The sequence below is a fragment of the Numenius arquata genome, chromosome 1, assembly GCF_964106895.1.
Source record: "Numenius arquata chromosome 1, bNumArq3.hap1.1, whole genome shotgun sequence".
In the NCBI taxonomy this organism is placed as follows: Eukaryota; Metazoa; Chordata; class Aves; order Charadriiformes; family Scolopacidae; genus Numenius; species Numenius arquata.
The window spans coordinates 29,063,546-29,087,538 of record NC_133576.1 but is presented as its reverse complement, the minus strand read 5'-3'; the positions used below and the strand labels follow the sequence as shown (position 1 = coordinate 29,087,538).

General features: G+C 35.7%; 1 protein-coding gene across 1 annotated transcript in view; it reads right to left on the bottom strand.

The window, feature by feature from the left end:
- GBE1 (1,4-alpha-glucan branching enzyme 1) overlaps positions 1-23,993 on the bottom strand; it is a 166,485-nt gene that overhangs the window by 21,816 nt on the left and 120,676 nt on the right. Inside the window, exons 13-14 of the mRNA XM_074144821.1 lie at positions 2,765-2,949; positions 1,534-1,681 (exon numbers count right to left, since the gene is read on the bottom strand). Of these exons, the coding sequence (XP_074000922.1) occupies positions 1,534-1,681; positions 2,765-2,949 (333 nt within the window). The remainder of the gene's footprint in view (positions 1-1,533; positions 1,682-2,764; positions 2,950-23,993) is intronic.

Here is a 23,993-nt window from a genome sequence, read left to right as displayed (position 1 = left end):
GGCTGTTTATATTCAATATTTTGTCAACAGACTGGTCATAAAAAATATTTCTATAAAGAAAGCCCAAGTAGTTTCAGAAGTGCTTTAGCACAGCTTAGTCCCATCTTAGCTGTAAGTGCCAAGGAGTAGAATTTTTGTTACAATGTGTGCAGGGCATTTACAAATCCAAAAAAACAATAGCTAGCTATTTAATTTTTTTACCACAAAGGAGAAAACAAAATTAGGAAGACAGCCTCATATATAATTGCAATAAAATACAAGCTTGAAGACATGTTACTGAAAAGAGAGAAAAAACAAGTGACAGAAGTTATTAAGAGTGAGAATTTTTGGAAATATTTTTTTAAGCATTTCTGATAATTGAATCTCTAGCATCCTTGAAAAAGGCAGAAAGCGAACAAAAAAATGCGGGTTGGATTTAAATGTATCTGTGTAACTATCAGAGAAAAAAACCTCATGCTAATTCTGTAACACGCTGTAGTCCTTAACAATGAAGTTACACCTTTCCATATGTAGACCTCAAAGCATTTCATACAAGAGAGATGAAGAGCAGTAGCACCAACTGAAATGGGTGGATACCTGAATCCTATGACACTCAAGTACTGATATCTCTCAACACCAGATTAAGATTTTACTACTCCAATTTATTACTCTTTACTACTACTGTAACCTTTTCCAGGAGTTCCAGTAGCAGCATAGAGGTAGCAGAAGAAAGCACTGAAGAAGGTGGGTTTGACCTGATGTTTCTAAACCAGAATCCTGCTAAGGCCTGAGATCATGCAGGTCATATCAATGGTGATCAAGAGTTAGAGTAGTAAGATGCTACACCGAACAAAAGCACCTAAAATACTGCAGTAGTTTACTGAAATTGGTGATAAATAAAAAGCGAGTAGGCCAAAAGTTTGGAACTGCAGTGCTTTTACTGACTCATGAAGATTCACTAGACTCTGTTTGTCAAAGCACTTGAAAGAACTTAATTTGGGCGAACTAAATTCCTCTGGCAAGTTAGCATTATTTTTTTTTAATCTTCCTCAGTGCTAAGAATTTTAACACAAACACAAAACCAGTCAATTACTCAGGAGTAATCATTTACCACTTCTCAGCTGAGCTAAAAGCACATTCTCAGTCCACCTAATTATAAGAGAGAAATTGTACAACATTCCTGATGAAGGTTTAAACTAATGTATTTTCCTGTGTGACTGTGTGCACACCCTCGTCTTGCTGTGGTCACTTCTGCATCTTATTTAACAAGTAGAAGTCACTTGCTGTTACATGCCTCAACATACTTCCAAAAAACAAGGCATCACAAGGAAACTAACACATAATCTTTAAATCACTATTTCTACTTTTGTGTTCTAAAAAATGGTCTCTTATAAAGAAGGCAAATTTCTAATTTATTTTTTTGCTGTACACTAAGAATTAAAGATTATACTAATGACAAATAAGTGGTTTCTTAAGTTTTAAACAGAGTTTACATTCATATCAGAAAAATAAAATTAGTTTTTAACTTCTAAAGCTTTTCTGTACAAGAAATACAGTAAAGAAAAGGATATTTTCCTGGAGTTTCAATACCCACTCTGTAGTCCACGAAACTTTGATACGGATGGAAGTTGAAAATAAAAATAAGACCTGCTCTCTCAAACGCTATAACCTTATTGGATTCATGCTTTTCACTCACAAAGGCCTAGGAAAGAAAAAAAAAATTAAATCCTATAAAACATTTCATTTCCAAATGAATTAGACAAAAACCCCACTGCTTCTATATCTCGTTTCAAGTAAAACAGTCAAAGATTCAAACAACATAGATAAGGGCATTAACATGCAAACTGAAATTGTTTACCTATGTCCTGTCATATAAAATTTTTGATTACTAAACCATGGCTTACTTTTTATAATGCAATGTAAAAATAAAGAGATAGAAGCATGTTAGGTATAGAGCACTTGAAAAATTCTTGCACAAAGACTGGTAATGTGGTCTTTTTATCACACTTTACAAAATATGGATTCCTTTTATCAAATCAAACGTTCAGTCTATTTTTCATGAGATCTGCATCACATCTACTGCTAGTAATTTAGAAAATGAAGCACTTGATTTTTTTTTTGTTTCTTTTTTTAAAATCTGTGTGAGAAATAGCTTTGATAAGTCACATTAAACTGCTGCACATACCACCTTTGTTCTATTTGCTAAAGCCATTAATAACTAGACATCCATTAAAAAAAATTCTTTAAAGCGGCTTATGAGTAGTATGAAATAAACACTGAGAAATTATAAGAATTGAGTTGCTTTGATAATAAGTATAGTGCAATATTTGGGTAAAAAAAGGCAAATAGAAAAGTGACAGGTTGAAGACTGGAAGACTATAACTTAGACTATGCCCTACTGAAAGCGTTTTCTCAGTAACAGAGTAATTATTTGTAGAGAAGTAAATCGTCAGAACAATTTACAGTTTCCCAAAGCAGTCCTTGGATTGGATTACAGACAATTTTATAGTCTCCTTTATCCAATCTGTAGTAACTAAATAAAATTAGCAAAAATAATAGGAAAAGGCCTTGCTATGAAGCTAAAAGGAGACTGTTTCAGATTTCGATTATCTGTGGAAGATATTTCAGTGACATGTTTTGATAACTTGAAATATATGGTGGGGCATTACGCAGTGCATAATAAAGTGCTGTTTAAAATTTCTGCATGCAAATTTAGCATTGTTGTTATTCTGAACACGTACCCAACTGGTGACTGAAAACTTATCATTTAGTATATAAAGCTTACCTGGGGAGATGCAAGCCAGCCAAATCTTTCCTCCAATTTATTCATATCTCTATCAAATGCATTTAGGAATCTATAGCGAAGAAGATGATCCTCAGTAAGATTAAACTGTCTTCTGGCATAGTGGTAGCTCTCATTATTCCCTTTTCTGGGGAAGTCAAGCCATTCTGGATGCCCAAATTCATTACCTGTATTTAAAAATATTAAGGATCTGTGAAATCACATGCTAAAAATACATTAAAGTATTTCATGTATTTTACATTTTGCAGTTATTTCCTTTCTACAAGTTTTAAATTCCGAAGAATAATTCTCCATATATAAATTGGTAATTTTATTATTAAAAAGTCTCTCCGAACTTTCATGCTTGTTAACAGGTTTGTTTGGCCAATAAAAATATCAGAGCAAAATACCCGTGGACTCCAGGGGAAGTATAAAGTGGTGAATGAATTATAACCTCTACACTATCATGCCATCTATGCATAAAAATTTATCATTCCCATCCCTTAATAAGGGCAACAGAAACTCAGTCAACTGGAATACAAATTTTAGAGTCACTATGAAGCCTAAAAACATCACTTTAACCATGGAAATCTATTGTTTTAGAGCAGTTAACAGAAATCAGCTCTATCATTCACATAACCAGAGACACAGAAATCTCCCATTTTATCAGTTAAACTTCAAACAATCAAAGCACCAGTTGGATCCACTTTGATTGCTTTTTTGACTTTTTTTACCCTGGCCAAAAGTAATGTTGTCATTGTTTCCAGTGGTATAAAGATAACTGTTAAAGAAGATGACTTGAATATCGGTTCCTCACTTCCTAGAAAAATTCAAAAAAAGACATCCTAGTTCAAGTAGCAAGCTCGATTATAGAGAGTAAAGCACAATGCTTTGATGATGCATTCAGTATTTGATACTGAAAACAAGCGACTTAAGGGGTGTGACAACTCGAGTATCTAACAGTACGCATCAATTCATCAACATCAATCAAGGGGAGCTCCTTTTCCAAACATAACACTCAGCATCATGAGCACGAGACATAGTTCAGGCTGCAACGAGGCATGTTTGTGCGCTGCGTCCTTCTGTATGCCCACCAGTTCAGCTCCCTTTGCGTGTGTGCAAGTGCCACTGTATTTCAATTTGGTTTTCTATAGCAATAATGCTTCACAAGTTTGCCTGTCTCATCATGATTATCTAGCCCACAACAGTACTGAAAAGACTTCACTTTAAGAAAAGGAATAGGTTTATTCAGACTTAGATCACACTCCATTAAAGAGAAAAAGTTGTAATTTAATCAAGAAAAGCTTAGCTTCTCTTACATAGACTCTCTGAAGCAAATCTCAGCTGTCAAAGCTAAAGATTTGCAGCAAAACCTCATTTGGGACTCAGTATTTTGAATCACTTCCATGTATACAAAGTTTTCTTATTTCATATACTGTCATTGTTACAGCTTGAGACAAATCCAAATGGATTAATCGTTCTAACTCCTGCTATAACCCATTGCCTAGCAGACTTTCAGTCATTTTGGACACAGGATTAAAATGCTGAAAGTTAAAACACACGTTTCAAAGCCTGTGATAGTTGATTTATCACAAACATTTCAGAGATTACACATAATGCCTACTCGCCATAAAACAGAGACAACAAGTGGTGTACCTGGAAGTATGTATGGGAAGGGATATGATCAAATTTAAGAGGGTTTCTATTATCAAAAAAAAAAGAAAAAAAAGAAAGAAAACCTAACATTTCTACAAGCAGTTACTCAAGTTTTGTCAATAAGCTGGAGTTTTGAGTTTTGTGGGCAGACAAAGGGCAGGGATGCTGAGAGAAGGCAAGCGTTGTTTCCTGGATGGATACCCTGCATGTGCAGCCACCATCTGCCGTCTCACACAGTTGGCACAGCCTGGAAGGCCCGGAGGATATGGTCAGCAGTGACAGCTATGAATTTAGATTTTCAAAGTGATTTTTGTGTATTTCCATGCTTCACGGGAACAAAGAAATGAACAGAGAACAAAAGAGAAAGGCTGCATATACATTTAGGAGAATCCTTCACAGTGGTATCCGTTTTGTAAACGAACTGACAAGTTGTAAATTAAATTTCCCATTCAAAAGCTAAACCACTAAATTTCACATTCAGCTCAAAACCAGAGACAAATATAAAAGAATCAGAATCACAGCAGGACTTTGAAAATGACCTTGGAATAATGCTGGACTGAGCTCTTAAACTGTGCTAACAATACGGTACAGAAAATGAGGGAGGATATTGGTACAAAACAGACACTGCATCTAACCAAATTCAATATTCCCTTAAGAGCTGGGCAAGGTATTACCTTCTTTTGTGATCTGCACGCTATTGAAAAGATAGACTACATGAGATAGGTCAGTTAAAGACAGCAAAAACCATCAGAAAGACAGAGATGATGTGTATCTTGAAAAGATAGCAAAGGAAATCTTACCTATTTGTTCAAGAAAAACATAAAAATGAGGGAAACGAGCAATAGAATAGCAAATAAATTAGACTAAACTAGCCCATCATTCAATAGATTATTTCACCGCAAGTAGAGCGCCTCTCCTTTATGTTTATACCATACGCATACCACTTCCCCAACTCCACTCATTTTGCCTATCTCCCCACCATAGTAACTAGTGTTATTTGAATGCTGTGTTTTGTTGTTTGGCTTTTTTTTTTTTTAAAGAACAACAGGAGTGCAGCAAAATACAAAAGCAATGTTAATTTCCTAACCATTACTAATGGCCATTAAGAAAAAAAGGAATTTAACGAAGTACAGCAACTTGACAGAAGACTGAATTACTTGTAGACTTCAGAAAAGCATGTTGAGGGTCTAAACACTGCTCGCATTTTAAACTTCGGTTTCTACGGGCACCTTCCAGAAAATGTACTTGTGAGCCTTTTGTACATGTTATTTGATTTTAAAAGGGTCCCTTGATTTATCTTTACAGAAAGAAAAACAGATTAACTATGACAGAACTAATTCAAGTAGGCTTTTTTGGTTATATTTTTAAGATGCGATATAGGGAAAAGGAACTAACATTTAGGATACAAACAGGCCTTCCAATAAACTCCCGAGAGTGCTCCTGTGCTTGAGACGTATTAAGATTATGCATCTTTTATCAAAAAATACATCATACTATTTTTTTTTAACTGCTATTTTTTCCTAGTTTGACTTTATAACAATTGAGGGGAAGGTCTAGAAAAGGGAAGGTACAGTTAACTGACCAGTACTTAAGTCTAGAGATAACTAACAGTACCTGTGAAGCAGGCATCACCCCTTCCCCATGTTCCACTTCTCATTTCTGACAAGAGTCATCAACATTCACTTCTTGATAATTGTGAAAGCCCCTAAGCATAGAAGTACTATTGGGATTTCTTTTCCTGTAATTAATTTGCTGTTTGATGTAAAGGTCCAAACTACAGATTGACAAGAAGCCAGCTGCTACAAATGATGCAAATCAAGACAATGGAACTAATGTGGGGGAGGCAGAGAACAAAACTGAAATTAACTGAAATTTTGATTAGAGAAACAAAACAAAGACAAATCATTGAAGTGCAATGCATACTAATTTTATCTAGGAATTAATTCAAGTTTGCTATTTCCTACATATGTGCATATTGGACAACTTTGCTACGTACAAGATTTCAAGATCACAATTCCAAAAACTAAATTAACTTTCTATTACTATAATGAAAATTTACATCACACTTGTTTATTAGGCTAGAAATGCATTTATACCACAAAGTAGTTACGCTGATGATGATTACTTTGAAGCTGCGCCCCACAGGTCATTAAAGTTTTCTTGATCTCTCTTCTTTAGAGATCTTTACTAGCAATTCTGCCTCAAAGAATCAGGCTAAGCAGAACTGAAGGCATATTTAAAAGATGCAGCAGGCAGTGTCAAGAGATGCCTGTTGTTTTGATTTGTTTGTATTTTGAATTAAGTATGACATTAAAAGCAGTTATAGCAAGTAGTTTATTTGATAAATAAAAGGTAAGAAGTTTAATTAGGTGTATAAGGTGAACAAGTTTTTAAACAATCTAAGACAGCCAGAACACATTGGGAAAGAATTTCAACAGTTCCACCACAATGTATTTCTATGAAAGTAAGTAGAGTTATGCCAATTTACACCATCCAGATAATCAGCTCATCCAGGAGTTGTAACTGACTTGAATTTAACTGCACTACCTTTGTGAACAATGACGACAATGCAACAATCTGTAGATTATAAATAGAAACAATGTAAGTCAGATCTAGATAGCATAAGATAATTTTCATTATTTCAAAAAAGAAATATGTCAAACAATATATCTGCATTTTCCCTTGTTGTGAAGCTCTTCGATATTAAGCAATTCTGATACTTTGTATTTATTCATGTGCGTACTGAATGTTCTTCAGGTCCTTAAGTAATTAAACTTAACATTCAAACTACCAAAACCAAATAAGAAGCTCTATGCTGCCTTCAAATTACAAGACAGTGAGCTTCATTACAAGCGTTCATTTAATCTTGTCTTTCACTTAATCTTGTCATCCATGCAACAATATGATAAAATGAAATTCCAAATGGACTCCTGTTGAAACCCTCAGGGTGGATGACTTTGAGACCTTCACTTTTTTTTTCCTCTCTCTAGCACCGGTATTCAATGACATATTAGTCCCCAAAAGAGTAACAAAAATCAATTAAAGCAAACAATTCTATTGCAATTCCTGTATAAAACATAGGCTACAGGAAATATCACATATGAGAAAGTGGTAAAAAGAAGTATCAGTAAAATCAGTTCTGTGAGAAAAGTATTTTTCTCCAGTGTTCTGAAAATATCAGATGTTTTCTACTTCCAATATGTAACAAAAATCAGGTTAAGCATCCTATTTGTTTTGAAACTTGGATCTTCCATATCTCTTAGGGGAAAAGGAAGGGGATGCTTAACCTTGCCTGTATTAAAGTATCAAAGAATGCATCTCCTCTGGTGTGATAGTCATGAAAAACCATAAGCACGCCTCTAGTGTATCAAAGACATAGGAAAGTATCGAGTCCTTAAAATGGTTACCATAGGTCATATCAGGGATATAGTACTCTATCCACAATAGCTGACTGGAACCACCAGGCCAGCTACGGAATGAAATTTTGAGGAATTCCCTGGGATGTCTGACTTGTCGCTTGAAAAAGAGATCTTTCAGTTTATCTGGAAAGGTAGTTTCTTACTCTTCTACCAGAATAACATTGATTTAATTTATATAGCATTAAACGACGGCTTCTGTTATAATGACTTTTTCTGCTTTTAGAGCCTCTCTTTTCTTCTTTAGTTCTTCTCAATCTCAGCTGTTATCAGAGCAAACAGTTTGGAAGTATGGCTTTGACACTATTTAGGTATGACATTCCAGTCCTATTTCTAACATGTCAGTAAACCCTACTCAATCAGAATTAAATGTCCATTTAGTCCACTGTTTCCAACAGTGGCCAAAAGCAGGTGCCTACAAAAGGACTGAAGAATACAAGCAGCATGAATAACGATGCTTCTCCAGCACACTCCACCAGCCTCCGTTCATTTTCAGGACACGACAACGAATATTTTTTTTTTTTTCTTCCTTCTCTTACTGACTATACTTTAGTGCATAAAACTAGCATGGAAACTTGTACTACATTTTGACACACTCAGCATAGGTAGGCAGCACTTTCAAATATCCTATCATTTGAATATCCAAGCTTTTAAATAGTGAACTTTCTCCTACTGAGGCTTTAAGCCTCCCCATCTGCCCTGAGAAATCCTAAAGAAAATGATGATGGTGGACCAACATCATAAGGACCAAACTGCAATACTAATTGCAATTTCTTCCAAATTCTATGATTAATTCTTGAAGCTTTGAAGAAAATTAAGAAAAAAAAATCATACTAAAAACCTTCACAATAACTAGCAATAAGTTTTCAGAATGTTATCCTTAGATATATGAACCACAGTGCCTTTTGATAACTACTGGTAGTTGTGAAACTTTCTGTATAAGACTGTTTCATAAAAAAAAAAATAATGTGTGTGTTGATGAATATCAACTCTGGCAAAACCTTAATTGGGACAACATACTCTCCATCTCTTGAGACTTTCATATTAAAAACCAAAAACTGGGTTACAAAGAAACCACTTATGGATTCAAAGAGTTTGGGACCATAATTGGGATGTAGGCAACCTGCTTGTTATGCTCCTGGAGATTCTGCAGATGGTGCTCCTCTGTTCTTGTAGACTTATCTGTCTACAAGTGGTTTGAATAAAATTCAAAACATTTCAAGAACTCTGAAAATTGATTTCTATTCTTACTTCCTAAGAAATGAAAATGTAGATTTTTTTCTAATCAGGAAGAATGAATTACAGCATAAAAAAAATTTACAAACCCATGAAAGCTGTGTGTATATAAACACATTATTGATGACATGTACCAAAGATTTTAGCAATGGAAAATTTTATAACATTGCTTAGCAGGAAAATGTTAACTTTAGAAGTTATATTCATCATACTAAGTATTTTATTACTTTTTCTACTTTTTTTAAAAGGGCATTTACTGGTTACTGACCTTTTCTCCTCCAAAAGAGATGCCTCTGTAGTACATAGCACTTGCAATAAATGCCTTCTTGTCAAAGCAAACAGATCAGCTTTATTATTCCCTCAGTCATTAAGGCAAACAGGCACAGGTTAATACAAACAAATCATCCAGGAAAGCAAACATTCTGATATCAGACACATTGTTTAAATTCAAGAGGCTTCATAATTCACTATTTCGTTTTTATAGAAGCTGACAAATGCTTACCAAGTCTTTGCTCTTGGCAAGATAGTCTATTAACCATTCAAAAGGCCAGTAGTCTGATTTTCCTATTTTAATATACTGTCCATTTCAAATCTCATCATGCTATTGCTTGGTACACAATCAGTCAAGCCTAGATAGAAAAAGCTAATTTGTACAGTTAATTTTCAAAGGGACGCTGCGCCTATAACCTCTAGTCTAACCTGCTGCCCAGAAGCAGGATCAAGTCACATGGGGAAACTGACCCTGCCTCAATGCAACTGGTTGCACTGAAGGTACATTTAAGTCCTAAGAGCTTACACCATAACTGTTGCTTTGTATTCTTACTTTTTTTAGTCTTTTTTGTGTGCAAGTACCTTGAAAAAAATGAATAAGAACTACAAATGCATTGGGGTCTTTGGCAGACACTTATAATAAAAGTGTTAAGTCACTTCAAAATTTAAAGCTTTTTAAAAAAATTTAAATAAATTTTGATAAGATTTAAGCACAGTTCTGACCCCTCTTCAAAAATGTTTAAAATTATATTTAATTTTCTGGGTTGTGGTATACCAATAAGTGACTTGCTTCTCTCCCATTCCCCCTTCCTATAAAGGTTGCCCTGTCTTCACTCATTTCGTACTGATGTTAAGAAGTTGGAGTTATCGTTCTGTAAAATTTTATAGTGTTGATAATACAGTTCCAAGTTCTTAAAGGAGATAATTTTCCAACTGTTCCAACAAAAGTTCCAACCATACTAAACAGCATTGTTTAGTCCTCATATTTCAAAGCTATACCTCCCTTTTGTCAGATCAATTACAGAAAAAAAACCAAACCCAAGTAACAAGAAAACTAGCAATTCTACTCAGAAACACCAACTCCGTATTCCTGTATTAGGAAGGACTGGTTGGCTGAGCTTGCTTACATAGAAGAATAGCCAGGCACAGGCATAGTGGACAGACCACGGCATTGCTTAGCATAATTTACTTCACTTTTTGACAGAAGCAGAGCATGATGATTATGACAGCATGTTTGTATTTGCTAGAGCTATATTTACACAGGAAAAAATATTTACCTGCAATAAATATTTCTTTTTTTACCTATTTGTAGTGTTCCATCAAGAGTATTCAATGAAATATTAGTGCTGCCACTAATAATAATTTTCAGTTCCTGGGGGCAGATTTGTGTTTTCCCTTGAACACTTTAGTGAGCAGAGCCAAAGAGTTTCTGCAGTTCATACTAATTGACCATGAAGTCATATAGACTAAAAGGGACCCTGAGAGGATGCTTATTTTACTAACCTACTCTTAGAAATTTTCAGTCCTGAAAACTTACATTTCAGCACCCCTCCCCCAGTGTAGAAGAATATATTTCAGACTTAAATTTACTCCATGGTCAGGTACAGCATTTAAAAAACTGAGTAACAACATAAACTATTTGTGTTGCTGTTACACTGAAACAGTTTCCACGTCATAGTTTCCTATTAGCTGCATCTTGGTAAAAACAAGAGACTCACTTGGATACTGTGACATTTCCACTATGCTCTATGTGTACACGCAGAGTATATATTATTTAGTTAAGCACTTCCAAAAGCTCACTGAAATATTTAACAACAAATATTCTACACCACTTTTCAAGGTTTTTTTTTTTTAAAAAAAAAAAAAAAAGAAAAAGAAAAACAACAACAGCAAAACCATACAAAACCTATGACAAGAAGATTTCCTGAACAGAAGACGCGGTCAAAGAAGTTCTAGCTAAATCTTTTGGCATGGTGTACTGTCGGCTATTGACCGGTACAACTGATAAGTTAATGGGCTTAAAAAGTGAATCAAGGACCAGACTGGAACAGGTCACACAAAGATGACAAAACTTTTGCCATAATATATTAAATACACAGCAGTTTTCTTATTGCTGTCAGTAAGTCCAAAACTTCTTCCTTTAATTTTGAAGGAGTATATAAAGAATGTTAGTGAAAGAAAGAAAATGTAAACCATGGAGACCATTTGAATAATATTTGATACATAGGAAAGTTAAAGCTTGTCATATAATGTAAATCAACAATGAAAGTTTAAGTTGTTCAGTATTACTCTGTTCTTGCTTTAAGAACAAATCTACTTAAATAAGTATGCATTTGTTATCAGCACAAAATAAGAAAATTTGAAATGAAAGTTTGGAGTGATTAAAAAAAAGCAGCTCATGAGTAGAAAAAAACCCAACAAAAAATCCACAGAAAGGAATACATGAGTCTCATTGTACAGAACTGGCACCCTGGTGACAGGGGAAAAAATAGACAAAAAAATAGACAACTTGTGAAAGGAGCACAATGAAGACTGTAAAAAAAAGGAAAAAAGCGGACAGTAAAAATTAAAGTAGAAGTTGATAGAAGAAAAAACAGAAGAAGGTGGATTGTGAAAAGACGTGCAGGTTATGGAGAAGTCATTTGAAGAAGAAGAAATATTAGGATAGAGAATTGGGTGATATTGAAAGACAGAGCATCAGAATGACAATGTTTACATTAAATGGTCTTATCAGGGGTTGGAGAAAGACAGGGAAATAGCAAAAGCATGCTTGCATAAGGGAAAAGTCATGTCCAAAAAGATAATTAGTAATTTTTAAGTTAAGGTTTTTTTTGCATGTGCACAGACATCCACCTTATTCCTACTAGCCTCATTGCAGAAAGCCTAACCATGCAATCCTCAGAAAGGTAAAAAATGCACAGAGAACATCAGCTCTCTTGTCTTCATACACTACTCAGATGCACACAGAGTCTACCTGCAACTGCCATATCATCTATTCTGGGTAAACAGCTTCTTCCTTTTCTATACATCATTACATGTGCTACAAATATTTCTATCTACATAACACATACTTCATACAGAGAATTGATGCAACAAGGAAACAAAAAAGCAGATAAGGCACTGATAGGGAACTCCTACTGCCTGCAAGTCAGGCTGGTCATCCTTATGCCAAAGAAAAAATGTAATACAAAGTCTTGCTTTCTTGAAACAGTACAAATCAGCCATCAGAATATTTCTGGTTGCAGCTCTGAACCTCTTCTTACCTAATGTCTTCAAGGAAGAAGTACATTCCCAAGATTCCTCCTAGAATCACCTATCACTGCTTTCACCCTACATTAAAGCTTCCTTTTGCCAGCCATCTCCTGCCCTTCACATGAGGCTGACTCAACCCCACCACGTGGAGAATGTATTTATAAACTTCCTGTAGACATCTGTTTTAAAACCATTTTCTCAGGACCTTCACACAACTTACACACCTCATTTGTCATTATTTTCAGCGGATCTGGGCACTTACTACGGTATTTTCAAAAATAGAATTATGTGGTTATTGTAAAAGTCTTTGGTAAGGCACAGCATCATACTGCTAGCTACACCTCCTTTTCCTCAACAAGACGGAAAATAGCAAACAGCCAGTACAGCAGCTGAAGCAAGTAGTATCTGGGCACTGAGGCACAGTTCTTAATGAGTCCAGAGACTTACCTCTGATGGGCTTGGTCTCAAGGCTGTGGCTGCCAGTGTTAGATTCCTCTGATGTAAAAAACCAATCACAAGTATTTCTAAGTTGACATATCGGATATGTTTCAATGTAATTAAGAAAAGAAAGTTATTTGTATTCTGAATGTTATGTGACTTCTGAATTTTGAAGGCACAAGCAGTATTCTGTTTGCAGGACTTGGCGCTGTTTCAAAGCAATCTATTACTGTAATGTCTCATCACTGTGAGCTTACATATGCACAAATACATATATAAACATAAAAAACCCAATATAAATTTTTATAAAAATGTAATCAAACAGTCTATTTGTTTCTAAACACAATTCTACACAACAGCTGAAATCTTAGGTGTAACTAATATAGAACTTGAGCCATACTTTACATATGCAAGTATATTTGCCTAAGAGTTAGTTGGAACAAACAGAAAAATGCTAAAATCAAGCAGAAAAACAGCTACAGAGCTAGGTTTATTGTATGTGAGCTAGTCCCATTATTCTGGAACATTTCTAGTGTGTAACATTCTCCCTATAGAAGACTCCGCTGCAACAGTGACCACGCTATCCATGCATTTTTCAGTGGTGCACACATCAACATTTTGGATGTGCTACCTGCCTGCCCCTCGACCTCTTAATCAAAATACATATACGATAGCAGTTCTTATCACTTTTGTTTTCAAATGTGTGCTTTCTAGATTTATATGAGGGTTGCCAGGCTGAAAACACAGCTTGCACTTCAAACACAAGGTAGCAGTGTTGTGACAGCCTTTAATTGAGAGGTTTATTTCCCATTCTCTAATTGCGTTTCATTGATACCTATTCCTACAATGACCTGCTTCACTTATAAAGTTACCCTGGAGTTGCAGAAGCTTATTTTCGAGCATGGTCCTTAGCAGGTGATTTAGACATGTATCATATAGCACATCCTAGCACTACACTTTGAGGTATGGAACAAATGAGAAAGTAGTGCAGAGGTCCTGAAGAAAGAACAAGAGAGAAAACTGATGTATTTGCAATAGATGCCAGCACATCTCACCAGGATACGCTGACTGGCATAGGAACTTTGTGCTTCAGTAGTCCTGGGTTTTACAGTGCCGCTCAGTTCTGATGAATATTTAATTAACTGATTCGCTGTGAGAGAATGCAACGCCTGTATAATTAGGTCTGGACATAGTTTAGTCTCCGAGATAAACTGTAAAGCTCAAAGGCCTTCTCTGAGTCCTTGGACAAAAAAAAAAATAAATCAAAAACACAAAACGCAGAAACGAGCATGGAAAATAAAAGTCAATATCCTAATCTCAAAATAAAAGTTTATAGAAATAAAAGGAGTACAAAATTTGATATAAACTTATAACACTTTCATGCAGAAAATCTTAACGTTAGCAGAGAATTTCACCACACTGAAGTATGAAAAATATAAGCCATATATCACATTTGATAAGGAACTTTTTACATTAAAAATCCTTTCAGGTTCCTAACTCAGCAATTAAACATTATGGCAACATACGTCAAAGAAGTTTTTGAACATAATCACATCTTCAAATTGCATATTGTTTAGAAAATATAGATCAGTAAGATACAAACATATTTTCAAAGTGTTCATTTGAGAGTTTTAAATTATGGAGTTTGACAACACCACTCCAACATAATGCACGTAGTGCTTGGTTAGTAAATCCAAACCTATTGTTAAGAAGAAAGGCAAGCATTATGACCCAGAATTGCATATTAGCAATGTTTCAGAATACAGAAATCTTTCCAAAATCAGAAGAGTTGAAAGCATTTTAAAGTCAGGTTTCTTTTACAGAGTTCTCTCAAAGTAATTTGTTTCAAGAAACAGAATTGCCTCAGTGAGCTGATGAAAAAACAAAAAAAGCATAGCCCTGGCAAAATCCAGCATTCCTACTGTTCAGCACAGTATATTTTCTTTCTAAACTACTTCAATTCCATTACTTCGCAGGAAGACATTTAAATTTTTATTGTACTTCTACCTCACAGCAAAAAAATGTACGAGGCTGCTGCTAAATAAACATGCACTAAGGATTAAAGGTTAGGTCAGGTTTGTCTGTTGTTGGTTGTGGTTTTTTGTTTGTTTGTGTTTCGAGGGGGTTTTTTTGGTGGTGTGTTTGTGGGTTTTTGGGTTTTTTTTTGTTTTTGTTTTTGTTTTTTTTTTTTACACAAAGCAGATGAAAATAAATGCTAACTTCTGACACTGAAAAAGGTTGACCAACTATCCCCTTTGCTTAAGGGTTACTGCTGTGGGATGAATTAAATACTAGCCATCTGTAAAATTCAGACATGCTGAGGAAAATATAAATACAAAATCCACATTTTGAGAGGCATACAACTTTGCTAGTAGTTTAAAATAAACCTGAGATAGGATGTATCAGTTAACCAATCTGCTTTCCTGTACAGTTATTAAAGTAAATGTGATACATGATAAGATTCATTAAAAGAATTTTATGTGTAGGTGTTATGGTTTGAGAGAACCCATAACAATCTATTGTCGTATATCGGGTCATCACCCGATGACCCCTCCCCACCCAGAAAGGGAAACTGGGGAACACAAAGAAACACAAGGGTTGAAATATAAATAGATTTAATAGACTAAATAATTAACAATAATACTAAAGAACCAGTATTAATCCCGATACTGATATAAGATATACAGGAATTATGCTCAGCCAATTATATCAGTAGGAAGCTGTGCACTCCCAGCAGTGGACAGCAAATGTCGGACGCTGCGAGCGCAATGGCTTCAGGAGGAAGGGAAGGCCTCAGGGCTCTGGCACCGGGCAAGGGCAAGGAGTTGCCTGGACCCGCCGCCATCAGGGAGAGAGCCAGCAACACAGCAAACTTTTCTAATTTATAGTGAATGTGACATTCATGGTATGAAATACTCCTGTTGGCCAGCTCGGGTCAAATGCCCAGGCCTTGCTCCTCCTCGTCCCTGCACCTGGCATGGCTCGAAAACACTGAGACCTGGAATCCTACAGAGCCTGGCTGGCTATAACATAAATATTTTCACAAATTCAGACACTAGAGTCTTCTAAAAGTGCAATTTTCCCCAGCATTAGCAGAAAAGTTAGTCCTGTGTCTCTCAACCCAGGACAGTAGGCAAAAGACAAAGTGTGGGTAACCAGTAAAACCGAATGCCTCATACTGCCACTTTCAGTTGCTCATGCTAAACTGCTTTCAGACAGTAATACGCTGCATGAACTGTAAGAGGTAAAAGGGCCTAAAATACATCCCAGATATGTATGCTTGAGTTTACCAGTTGATGGTTAGTTTGCGTGACTTAAGTTATTTAACCCAAGAGCAAAGTTTGAAGAAATGAGAAAGTAAAGCGTGAAACAGACCCAGCAGAAACTGGAAAACCATGTTTATAAAAGAGCCAAGATTCTGCATCAGGAGTGCTAGAGGCCCTTGCTGAGTTTAGGGCTAGCTGAGATTGGGCTACCCTGCTGGTCACAGGGATTGAGAGCCAAAAATCCAGTTGAAGCTCTGAGCCGGCAATTGCTGTCTCCTACAGCTTTAAGATATTGCTTATCAGCTGCCCCATGCTGCCTTGTAGGGAGATAAGTAACTCCACACAAGTCCAGCCTAGCCCACTCAGACTGCCTGCAGCAAGTCCTCCAGACATAGCTGTTGATCCACAAAACTGCAGCACGCCACTGAGAAGAGAGTGATGTTGCTCTCATTTGTAGCCCATAGTCCCACTGCAGGCACTGAGCAGCTGAGTAACTCTGCATAAGATATTTTTTAGTTGCTGACAAAAATGTTGGGTCAATGTTTTCTAGCTCTATTTGAAGACAAAGCAAAACCACCAACCCCAAATCAGAACACATCACAGTATTATACATTACTTTTTTGGCATTTCCGCTCAAACCAACAGTGTTACAGTATGATTTGCTGGGGTTTTAGACAGAATTTTTATCTAATAACTCAAGTTAAAACATGTTGATGTTCCAACATCAAACATCTAACAGTAGTTCAGGTAGGGATTCTCTTTAACCAGACAACAAAATTAAATGGTTAAAAAAGAATTACACTAACCGAAGGCACAACTGACTATTTAAGCTAGGAAAACACAAGCCTGCCAGAACTCCTTGTGAAAGCATGAGTATTTTGAGCAACCTTAGGAGGAAAGGGGAAGCCTTGAGAGTTTCAAACTCTCATTTGCACTATGCCAAATTAAACAGTACATTTACATTCTGATTCATTTTCCTTCTGCTTACTAGTAAATAAATAGATTAAAACAGTACTATACACAGTTTAAATTCTATCAAGTGGAAATAATTTCCTGATATTTTATCTTACAAAAATTTGACTTTTCATCTTCATTTGGAAAGAAAACAAGCTTTGAAATATACTGATATTCCAAAGAATGAAAATGCTGCTTTGCAGACTATGTTTCAAAAGCAGCACCCTCAGTGGTTCATAAATATTTATGCTGGTATAAACATAATCAGTGTGTATATCAGAAGAACGTCCCTCATCAATTTACCTGCTTTGTGTATTCATTGTTTCAGAGTCTCCCCCCCTCCCCCCTTCAACTCGGTTAATTGTTATCTTTAGGGTTTTGTTTTGCAGGAGATATTTTTGGTTGGGTTTTTTGGCTTTTTTTTTTTTTTTTTAAAAGATACTCTTACATAAGAAATGAAAGAAGGTGACTGGTTTAAGACTAACCAGACACTTGAAAACCAATTTTTCTAAGTGATGTTTACTAGTTTTAGCATAGTTCCAAAGTCCTAGCACAGTAATCGTATGGCGACAGCATAATCTGTTGCAAGATCTCTGCTTATTACAGTCAATCATAACCAGGATGCCTAAGTCAAGATTATTTGTATTGTGCGGGTTTCTTGGTTTTGTTTCTGGTTTGGTGGTGTGTTTTTTTTTGCATGATGGTGTTTTTTGTTCCCTCCTCCCCATGTGGAAATAGATATTGAAGCTTGTGAGTTTTTCTTTGCAGAAAGAACAGTTAGAGTTCAGTAGGTCTCTGGTACTTTGCCATGCTACAAAAGGGGCAGGTTTTAGGAAGAGTAGCATCTGTCTAATTATTAACTGAACTACTTATGACTATCAGTCAGTATTTGACCTAAGAAGTCGACTGTTCAGTCATGGAACAGAAGAGGTATGGTGCAAATTGAAATGCCTTGCCTGTCTGTAATTGACATCTACTAATAAAGGTGCACAAAAGGTGTAAAGCAAAATATATAATAAGCAAAAACCTCCAATGATGTGATTCTGACCTGCTCAAGGCAGTAATTGCCCTGGCGCTCTCCTCCCTCTCACTGGAATAGGGCCCAAGTCTCACAGAGTTTTCAAAGTGTTATTCTGAACTTTTTACAAGATAAAATGCATCTGTCAGATGGAGGGTGACTGCACCTCCATGATGTTAAAAATCAGAATTCGTTTAAAATCATTGAGATGTCCACAAAAATAGTCTTGGAATGCTCACTATATCAGCTCTTAAAATTTAGCTTAGATTTGCAATTGCTTCACATGAACGTCATGCATACAAATATTTTATATAGATGGAACTGTTACAAAATTTGATTTTAAAGCACCTTAAACCTGATCCCTGAACCTTCTTTATTCACGTCTCAGAGTATAAAGAGCAAAAAAGGGAAAAGTTAAAATGTAATAGCAACATAATGCTTGCTTATCATTAAAGTACTTTTATGACTGTTTACACCACCAGAATAGCATAAAGAAACGCTGGACTTAAGAAAGAGTCTCTGAAGAGCATTACTTTCTAATACTAATCTACAATTAATTACATCACACACCGAGAACTTCTGATGCCATGCTTTTAGACTATGAAATAAAACCCCCAAACCGAATGGTTTTGCACAGTATAGACTTAGCAACTTTATGAAGCAGGTCCCTCTTTGACTAACTGAGGATGGTGCTGCCAGTATGGGTGGGTGTGCATGTGGAGACTGCAGCTAATGCAAAGGCTAGGGCAGACCGTTACAAGTATCCTGATGAATGGATGGACTGGATTTACAAGTGTAATTTAAAGATAGTCTCGACTCACCTGTACATTAAACCAGTGTCAACATAACTGAGAAACTGGTGAAAGGAAAAAAAAAAATATACAGGAAAAGAGAAAATGGAGAAAATAAGAAAAACTGCTTAGCAGGTTTAGATAAAGCCTATCAGGCAATTGCCCAGTAGGCAACAGCTTTGGAAGTTGAAGCAAAACATCACTACTCAGCTAAAAAGAGGACTTAGAATTGGTGCTGATGGCACCTTTGCTACAGGTAGCAAGTGATTTATAAAACAGCTCCCAAGATCCACAAGATTAAAGAACAATTGTCCAGTGACGCCTTCATCACATTTTTTGTTTGCATGTGGGGAGATAGGAAAAAAAAAAAAAATTAAAAATATTGGAATATTGAGAGAACAGGCTTAAAACAAGATGTTTGTTAAAATTTAAAACATAATAGGGAAACAAACTAGATTAAAAAAATGTGGTAACATTCAGTTACAAAAATCAGTTGTAGCAGAAAATGCCCATTCTGCATGATCAGTAATCTTTCACATTCTCCTCCCCTTGTACTTCTGAATAGGGCCTGTCTTAAAGGAACAGCTTTAAGAGACATCAGGAGACCCACAAGATGTACTGGCTTAAGGGGCATTATTCCACTCCCTTTCCCCCAGATAACCATTCTCACTACAGGCAGAAAGACTAGAGAAAAGATTTGGTCATTTGCTCCCCCCCCCCGCAATAATAAGTCTTTTGATAAAGAGCTTTTAAGAGGTATGTACTCAACTGTCACCAGGCAGAGTTTCTGCCAATTTTGTATTTCACCTACCAATTTTCAGGTTTTAGTATAGAAAATTGTTCATGTAACTAGGAAATCCATGACCCATTAACGCACTCCAACATTTGCTGATGATTGGCATATTACATATGGAACACCAGATACTAGTGTACGGGCTGATAAGTATGAGATATATGTACAAGAGCAGAGCAGTATGAGTTCACAAACAGAAGCAGAGGATACCTGCTAGTTCTCAAACTACTGGTGACGGTTCTTGGTTTTTTTACTTAGAAAAGCCTTAGAGCTAAAAAATTATCTAAGAACTTCCTATAAACAACTTGTTGAATTTACCACGTCACTTCATGCCACGCGGCTTTATGAAGGAAGACATTATTCAGTATGTTATTCTTCACACAAAGCCAGCAGAAAAGCGGAAGCTACATGTTTTGTTATCTCTAGCTGCATTTATATTGACAGGAAAAGGATCTCAGAGTATAGAGTTAGGTTAGGGACTAAGACACCAAGAGTGAGCAAAGTGACTGGATATACATGATAGAACAGAAAAGTATGCTTTCTTACAACTCCAGTTTACTTCCTGAATGTGAGAAAAAATCAAACAGAATTTTGTAATATTGAAAAGAAATCTAACCAACTCCGTCTGGGTCGGTTTCACTGGGAATCAATCAAGTTCTCTTTCTTATTGACCTGGTGGTGCACGTGGGAGAAAAGTTGTATTTTGGACAGTACATCCTTGTGGCAACTGGGGAAGGGACTACTCTGAACAAGTGTCTTCATAGATCAGAATGCTAACTTTTGTCTAGAGTCATTCCTATAGGAAGAAAAGAAACCATGCAGCAAGATTGGTTATCTATCTTAATACTCATGTTTTTTTCAAACATCCTTGTTCAAAGGAAGTTAGGAAACAAGTACATATTTGTAAATGAATGGTGTAGCACTGATGTAGCACTGTGAACCTACGAGATCCAGTTTACTAGAAACAGAGATTCACCGTGAGCTATCCCCTCTCTTCATTCCCTTATATTCTGTGTCTGTATTTGCAGATTACAGCTATCCCTTCTGGGTTTGAAATTCAACGATTTCCTATATGCACAGGATGCAAACATAACAGTATTCATCTTATCCCGGAAACACATCTAAATTAGCCCTAAAACCTGAGTCAGTGGAAGGCATAACAAAGCTGTGAGCCTTTCATGACATCATGACCACCTAACTATTTTAGGTTTTCCTTGAGACACGAAGTTAATGGATAAAAAATAAATTTGCACCAATAAATAATTATCAGAGCAGAAATTACTTCTAGATTATATTATGGCTGCTTAGAACATGATACAATTTTAATTTGTTTTTTTGGGTTTTGAAACAAATACTTCTGAACTAGCTGTATAAAATAATATAAACAATCTCATCCAAGTAGCCACCTCCAACCTTTTTTCCTCCAGTAATTTTTTACAAAAAGAATATTTTAAACAAATTCTGCCTTTCCCTACCCAAAGTTTCATGTAATTGCTAGGATTTATTTTGTATGCATGTACTAATTAATTATTTTAAAACATTATTTCCAAAAATAGCATTCCATTTCACTGAAATATGGAGGCAAAGTACTGTACTTCATGCTGTCATTTCACTGCATAAAAAGAAGTGATATAGCTTTCTTAGGCCCCAAGCTGAAAATCTATTGTAACTATATTAGGAGGCACATAATGCTTTTTGCATCTTTAAGACAATTCTTTGTCAAAGGAAAAAGTGAACTTTGATTTCAGAAAAAAAGCCTGCTTCAATGTCAGAAAAGTGTTGCGTTACAACTGTTTGAGGAAAGCCAAATATGTACAAACACCAAGATGATTTCTCCTCTCCCCCTCCAGCAACACTATGAAAATTTGAAGTGACAAAAGAAAAACACAAAACAGAGACAAAAAAATCATTAGAGATTACTTGCACAAAGACATTTTGAATTGGACATATGAAATATTTCTCAGTAATGATTTTCATTCCTTTGGTTTTTTATTTAAAAAAATAAACTTGCTGGAGTGATAAATGCGTTGCATGGATATTCTTTATAAAAGAGGAAAACAATCTTCTGAAACAAGTTAAATTACATCTTTATCTGCAAAAAATTATTTGCCAGTGTCATTACTCATTTTCTGTTGTTCCATTTCATTCTTTTACACAGCCACACTATGCTGGTAGCTTATTTCACTACTTGTTTTCTTATTTAGACCTTAATGGGAACATTTTATTGTCAGAAAACAACATATCCTTTGAAAACCCGATACTGCATGGTATCAGTGAGAGGGAGGAATAGAGAGACAGGACCATAACACCAGACTTGTAAAAACTTATGTCCCTGAGTCTAGCCTCTTGGTATCTCAAATATGGCTCACATCATCCCTTTTAAAACTGGGAGATGAAAAAAAAATCTTAGAGAAAGAAAAATATGCTACAACTTCTCAACCCAATATGGTCACTATTGCTTTCTACAGGCTTTTCTTAATATATATTCCTTGTAGAAATACTTCTAGCACAAGCATTTCCATATTTACGGTTAGGCACTGAGGAGGAATGGAACAAAACCCTTCAGTCACACATCATACCGTTTTCTGTCACTTTTTCAGGAGTGTCTGGTCTCTCTTAGTATTTTCAACATATTCATAAAATAGAAAACACCACAAATCAAAAAATTACCGAGAGAATGTAATACAGACAGTTCTTTTACTAAGATAAATTTCATTTATTTCTACCGGCCTCTTCCTGTGTTTTAGTTCTCAGAGACAAGCAATGGATTTAGTCCTATATTCTTACGCGCACTGTACAAACCAAACAATAGTCCTCCACGTGGGAAACAAAAACATAAAAACTACAGTCTTTCTGGCATACAAATATAAATGCAACTAGTAAATATGAAAAGGGAACTTCACATTTTTTCTGAAAACTTCAACTATGTCTAGTTTAAACTCCAGAAAATGACGACTATTTTGAATTAAGAGACTCCCTCCATCATTTTTAATCAAGACGCCCTCTTCCTTCCCGTAGGAAGGCAGGATATCAATACTTAACTTATATATTTCTTTAACTAGTCACAGCCAGCACCATAGAAAAATCAATAATGCTAGATTCTTCTTTTCTCCTCCCCCCCGTCCCCCTTCCAACCAGAATAACAAGTTTCACATATTGGAGAAATCTGCAAAATAAGGCAAACTCTCTTTACATCTACTGAAATGAACATGTCAATATTCTGGTATACTTATCAAATTATGAGCTTTAAACAGTCATATTAAATTTGACAGACAGAGGCATAGCATAGCTTCTAAAACTTAAGAGTTAAATCGGAGGGAGATGGGGGTAGGAACCTTCATGACAAGACCAGAAATAAAATGGAACTTAAACCACAAACACACACAATTCATTTGAGGAGATTGGTCTGGCTAAACTTCTAACTTTTCCTTTGAAAAGTACCTAGACCCTAAGAACAAGAACAAACAAGAATGACCAAGAACAAGAACAAACAAGAATGACCCTAAATAGCACCTCCATTACTTTGCTCTAGATCATCTTTACTTCTCTGATCAGTGTAAATCAGTGCTTTAGCACCAAGATGCTTGCAAATCTGACACATATTAAGATAGAGTACATGTAAGGCCCACATTGCAATAAAAAGCAAAATTTAGAAACAACGTAACCTAGTATTTAAAATGTACTATTGCCATAGAGAGTATTTTCAGTAGTACTTGCTGGGGTTTTGGTTTTTTCCTCCAAAAGAAAAAAAGATGACTGAATTATTAGGAAAGAGATGAAAAGCCGTATGAGATTTTAAAATAAATTGAAAAAATATGGGGTTTTAAGGAATGAACTATTCACATATTCATAAAGGTCTGCATAAAAGCTGCCTAAGTACAGATATATAGAACACAAAGAGGAAAAGAGCATAATATCACAAATGAAGACTTACTGAAAATAGAATATACATTTACACAGTATTTTGGTACCTATAAATAGCTAGCACTCTCACTATGCTAGCTTAGATAAAAGGAAAAAATCCGCATTTTGAAGCCCATGCAGTTCAGACTTCTGCACTTTTCACTTCAAGTAATATTATGTACAATTCCTCACTTTCTAAGATGGTGGCAGCCAGTATGAACTAAAATAAATAACCAATC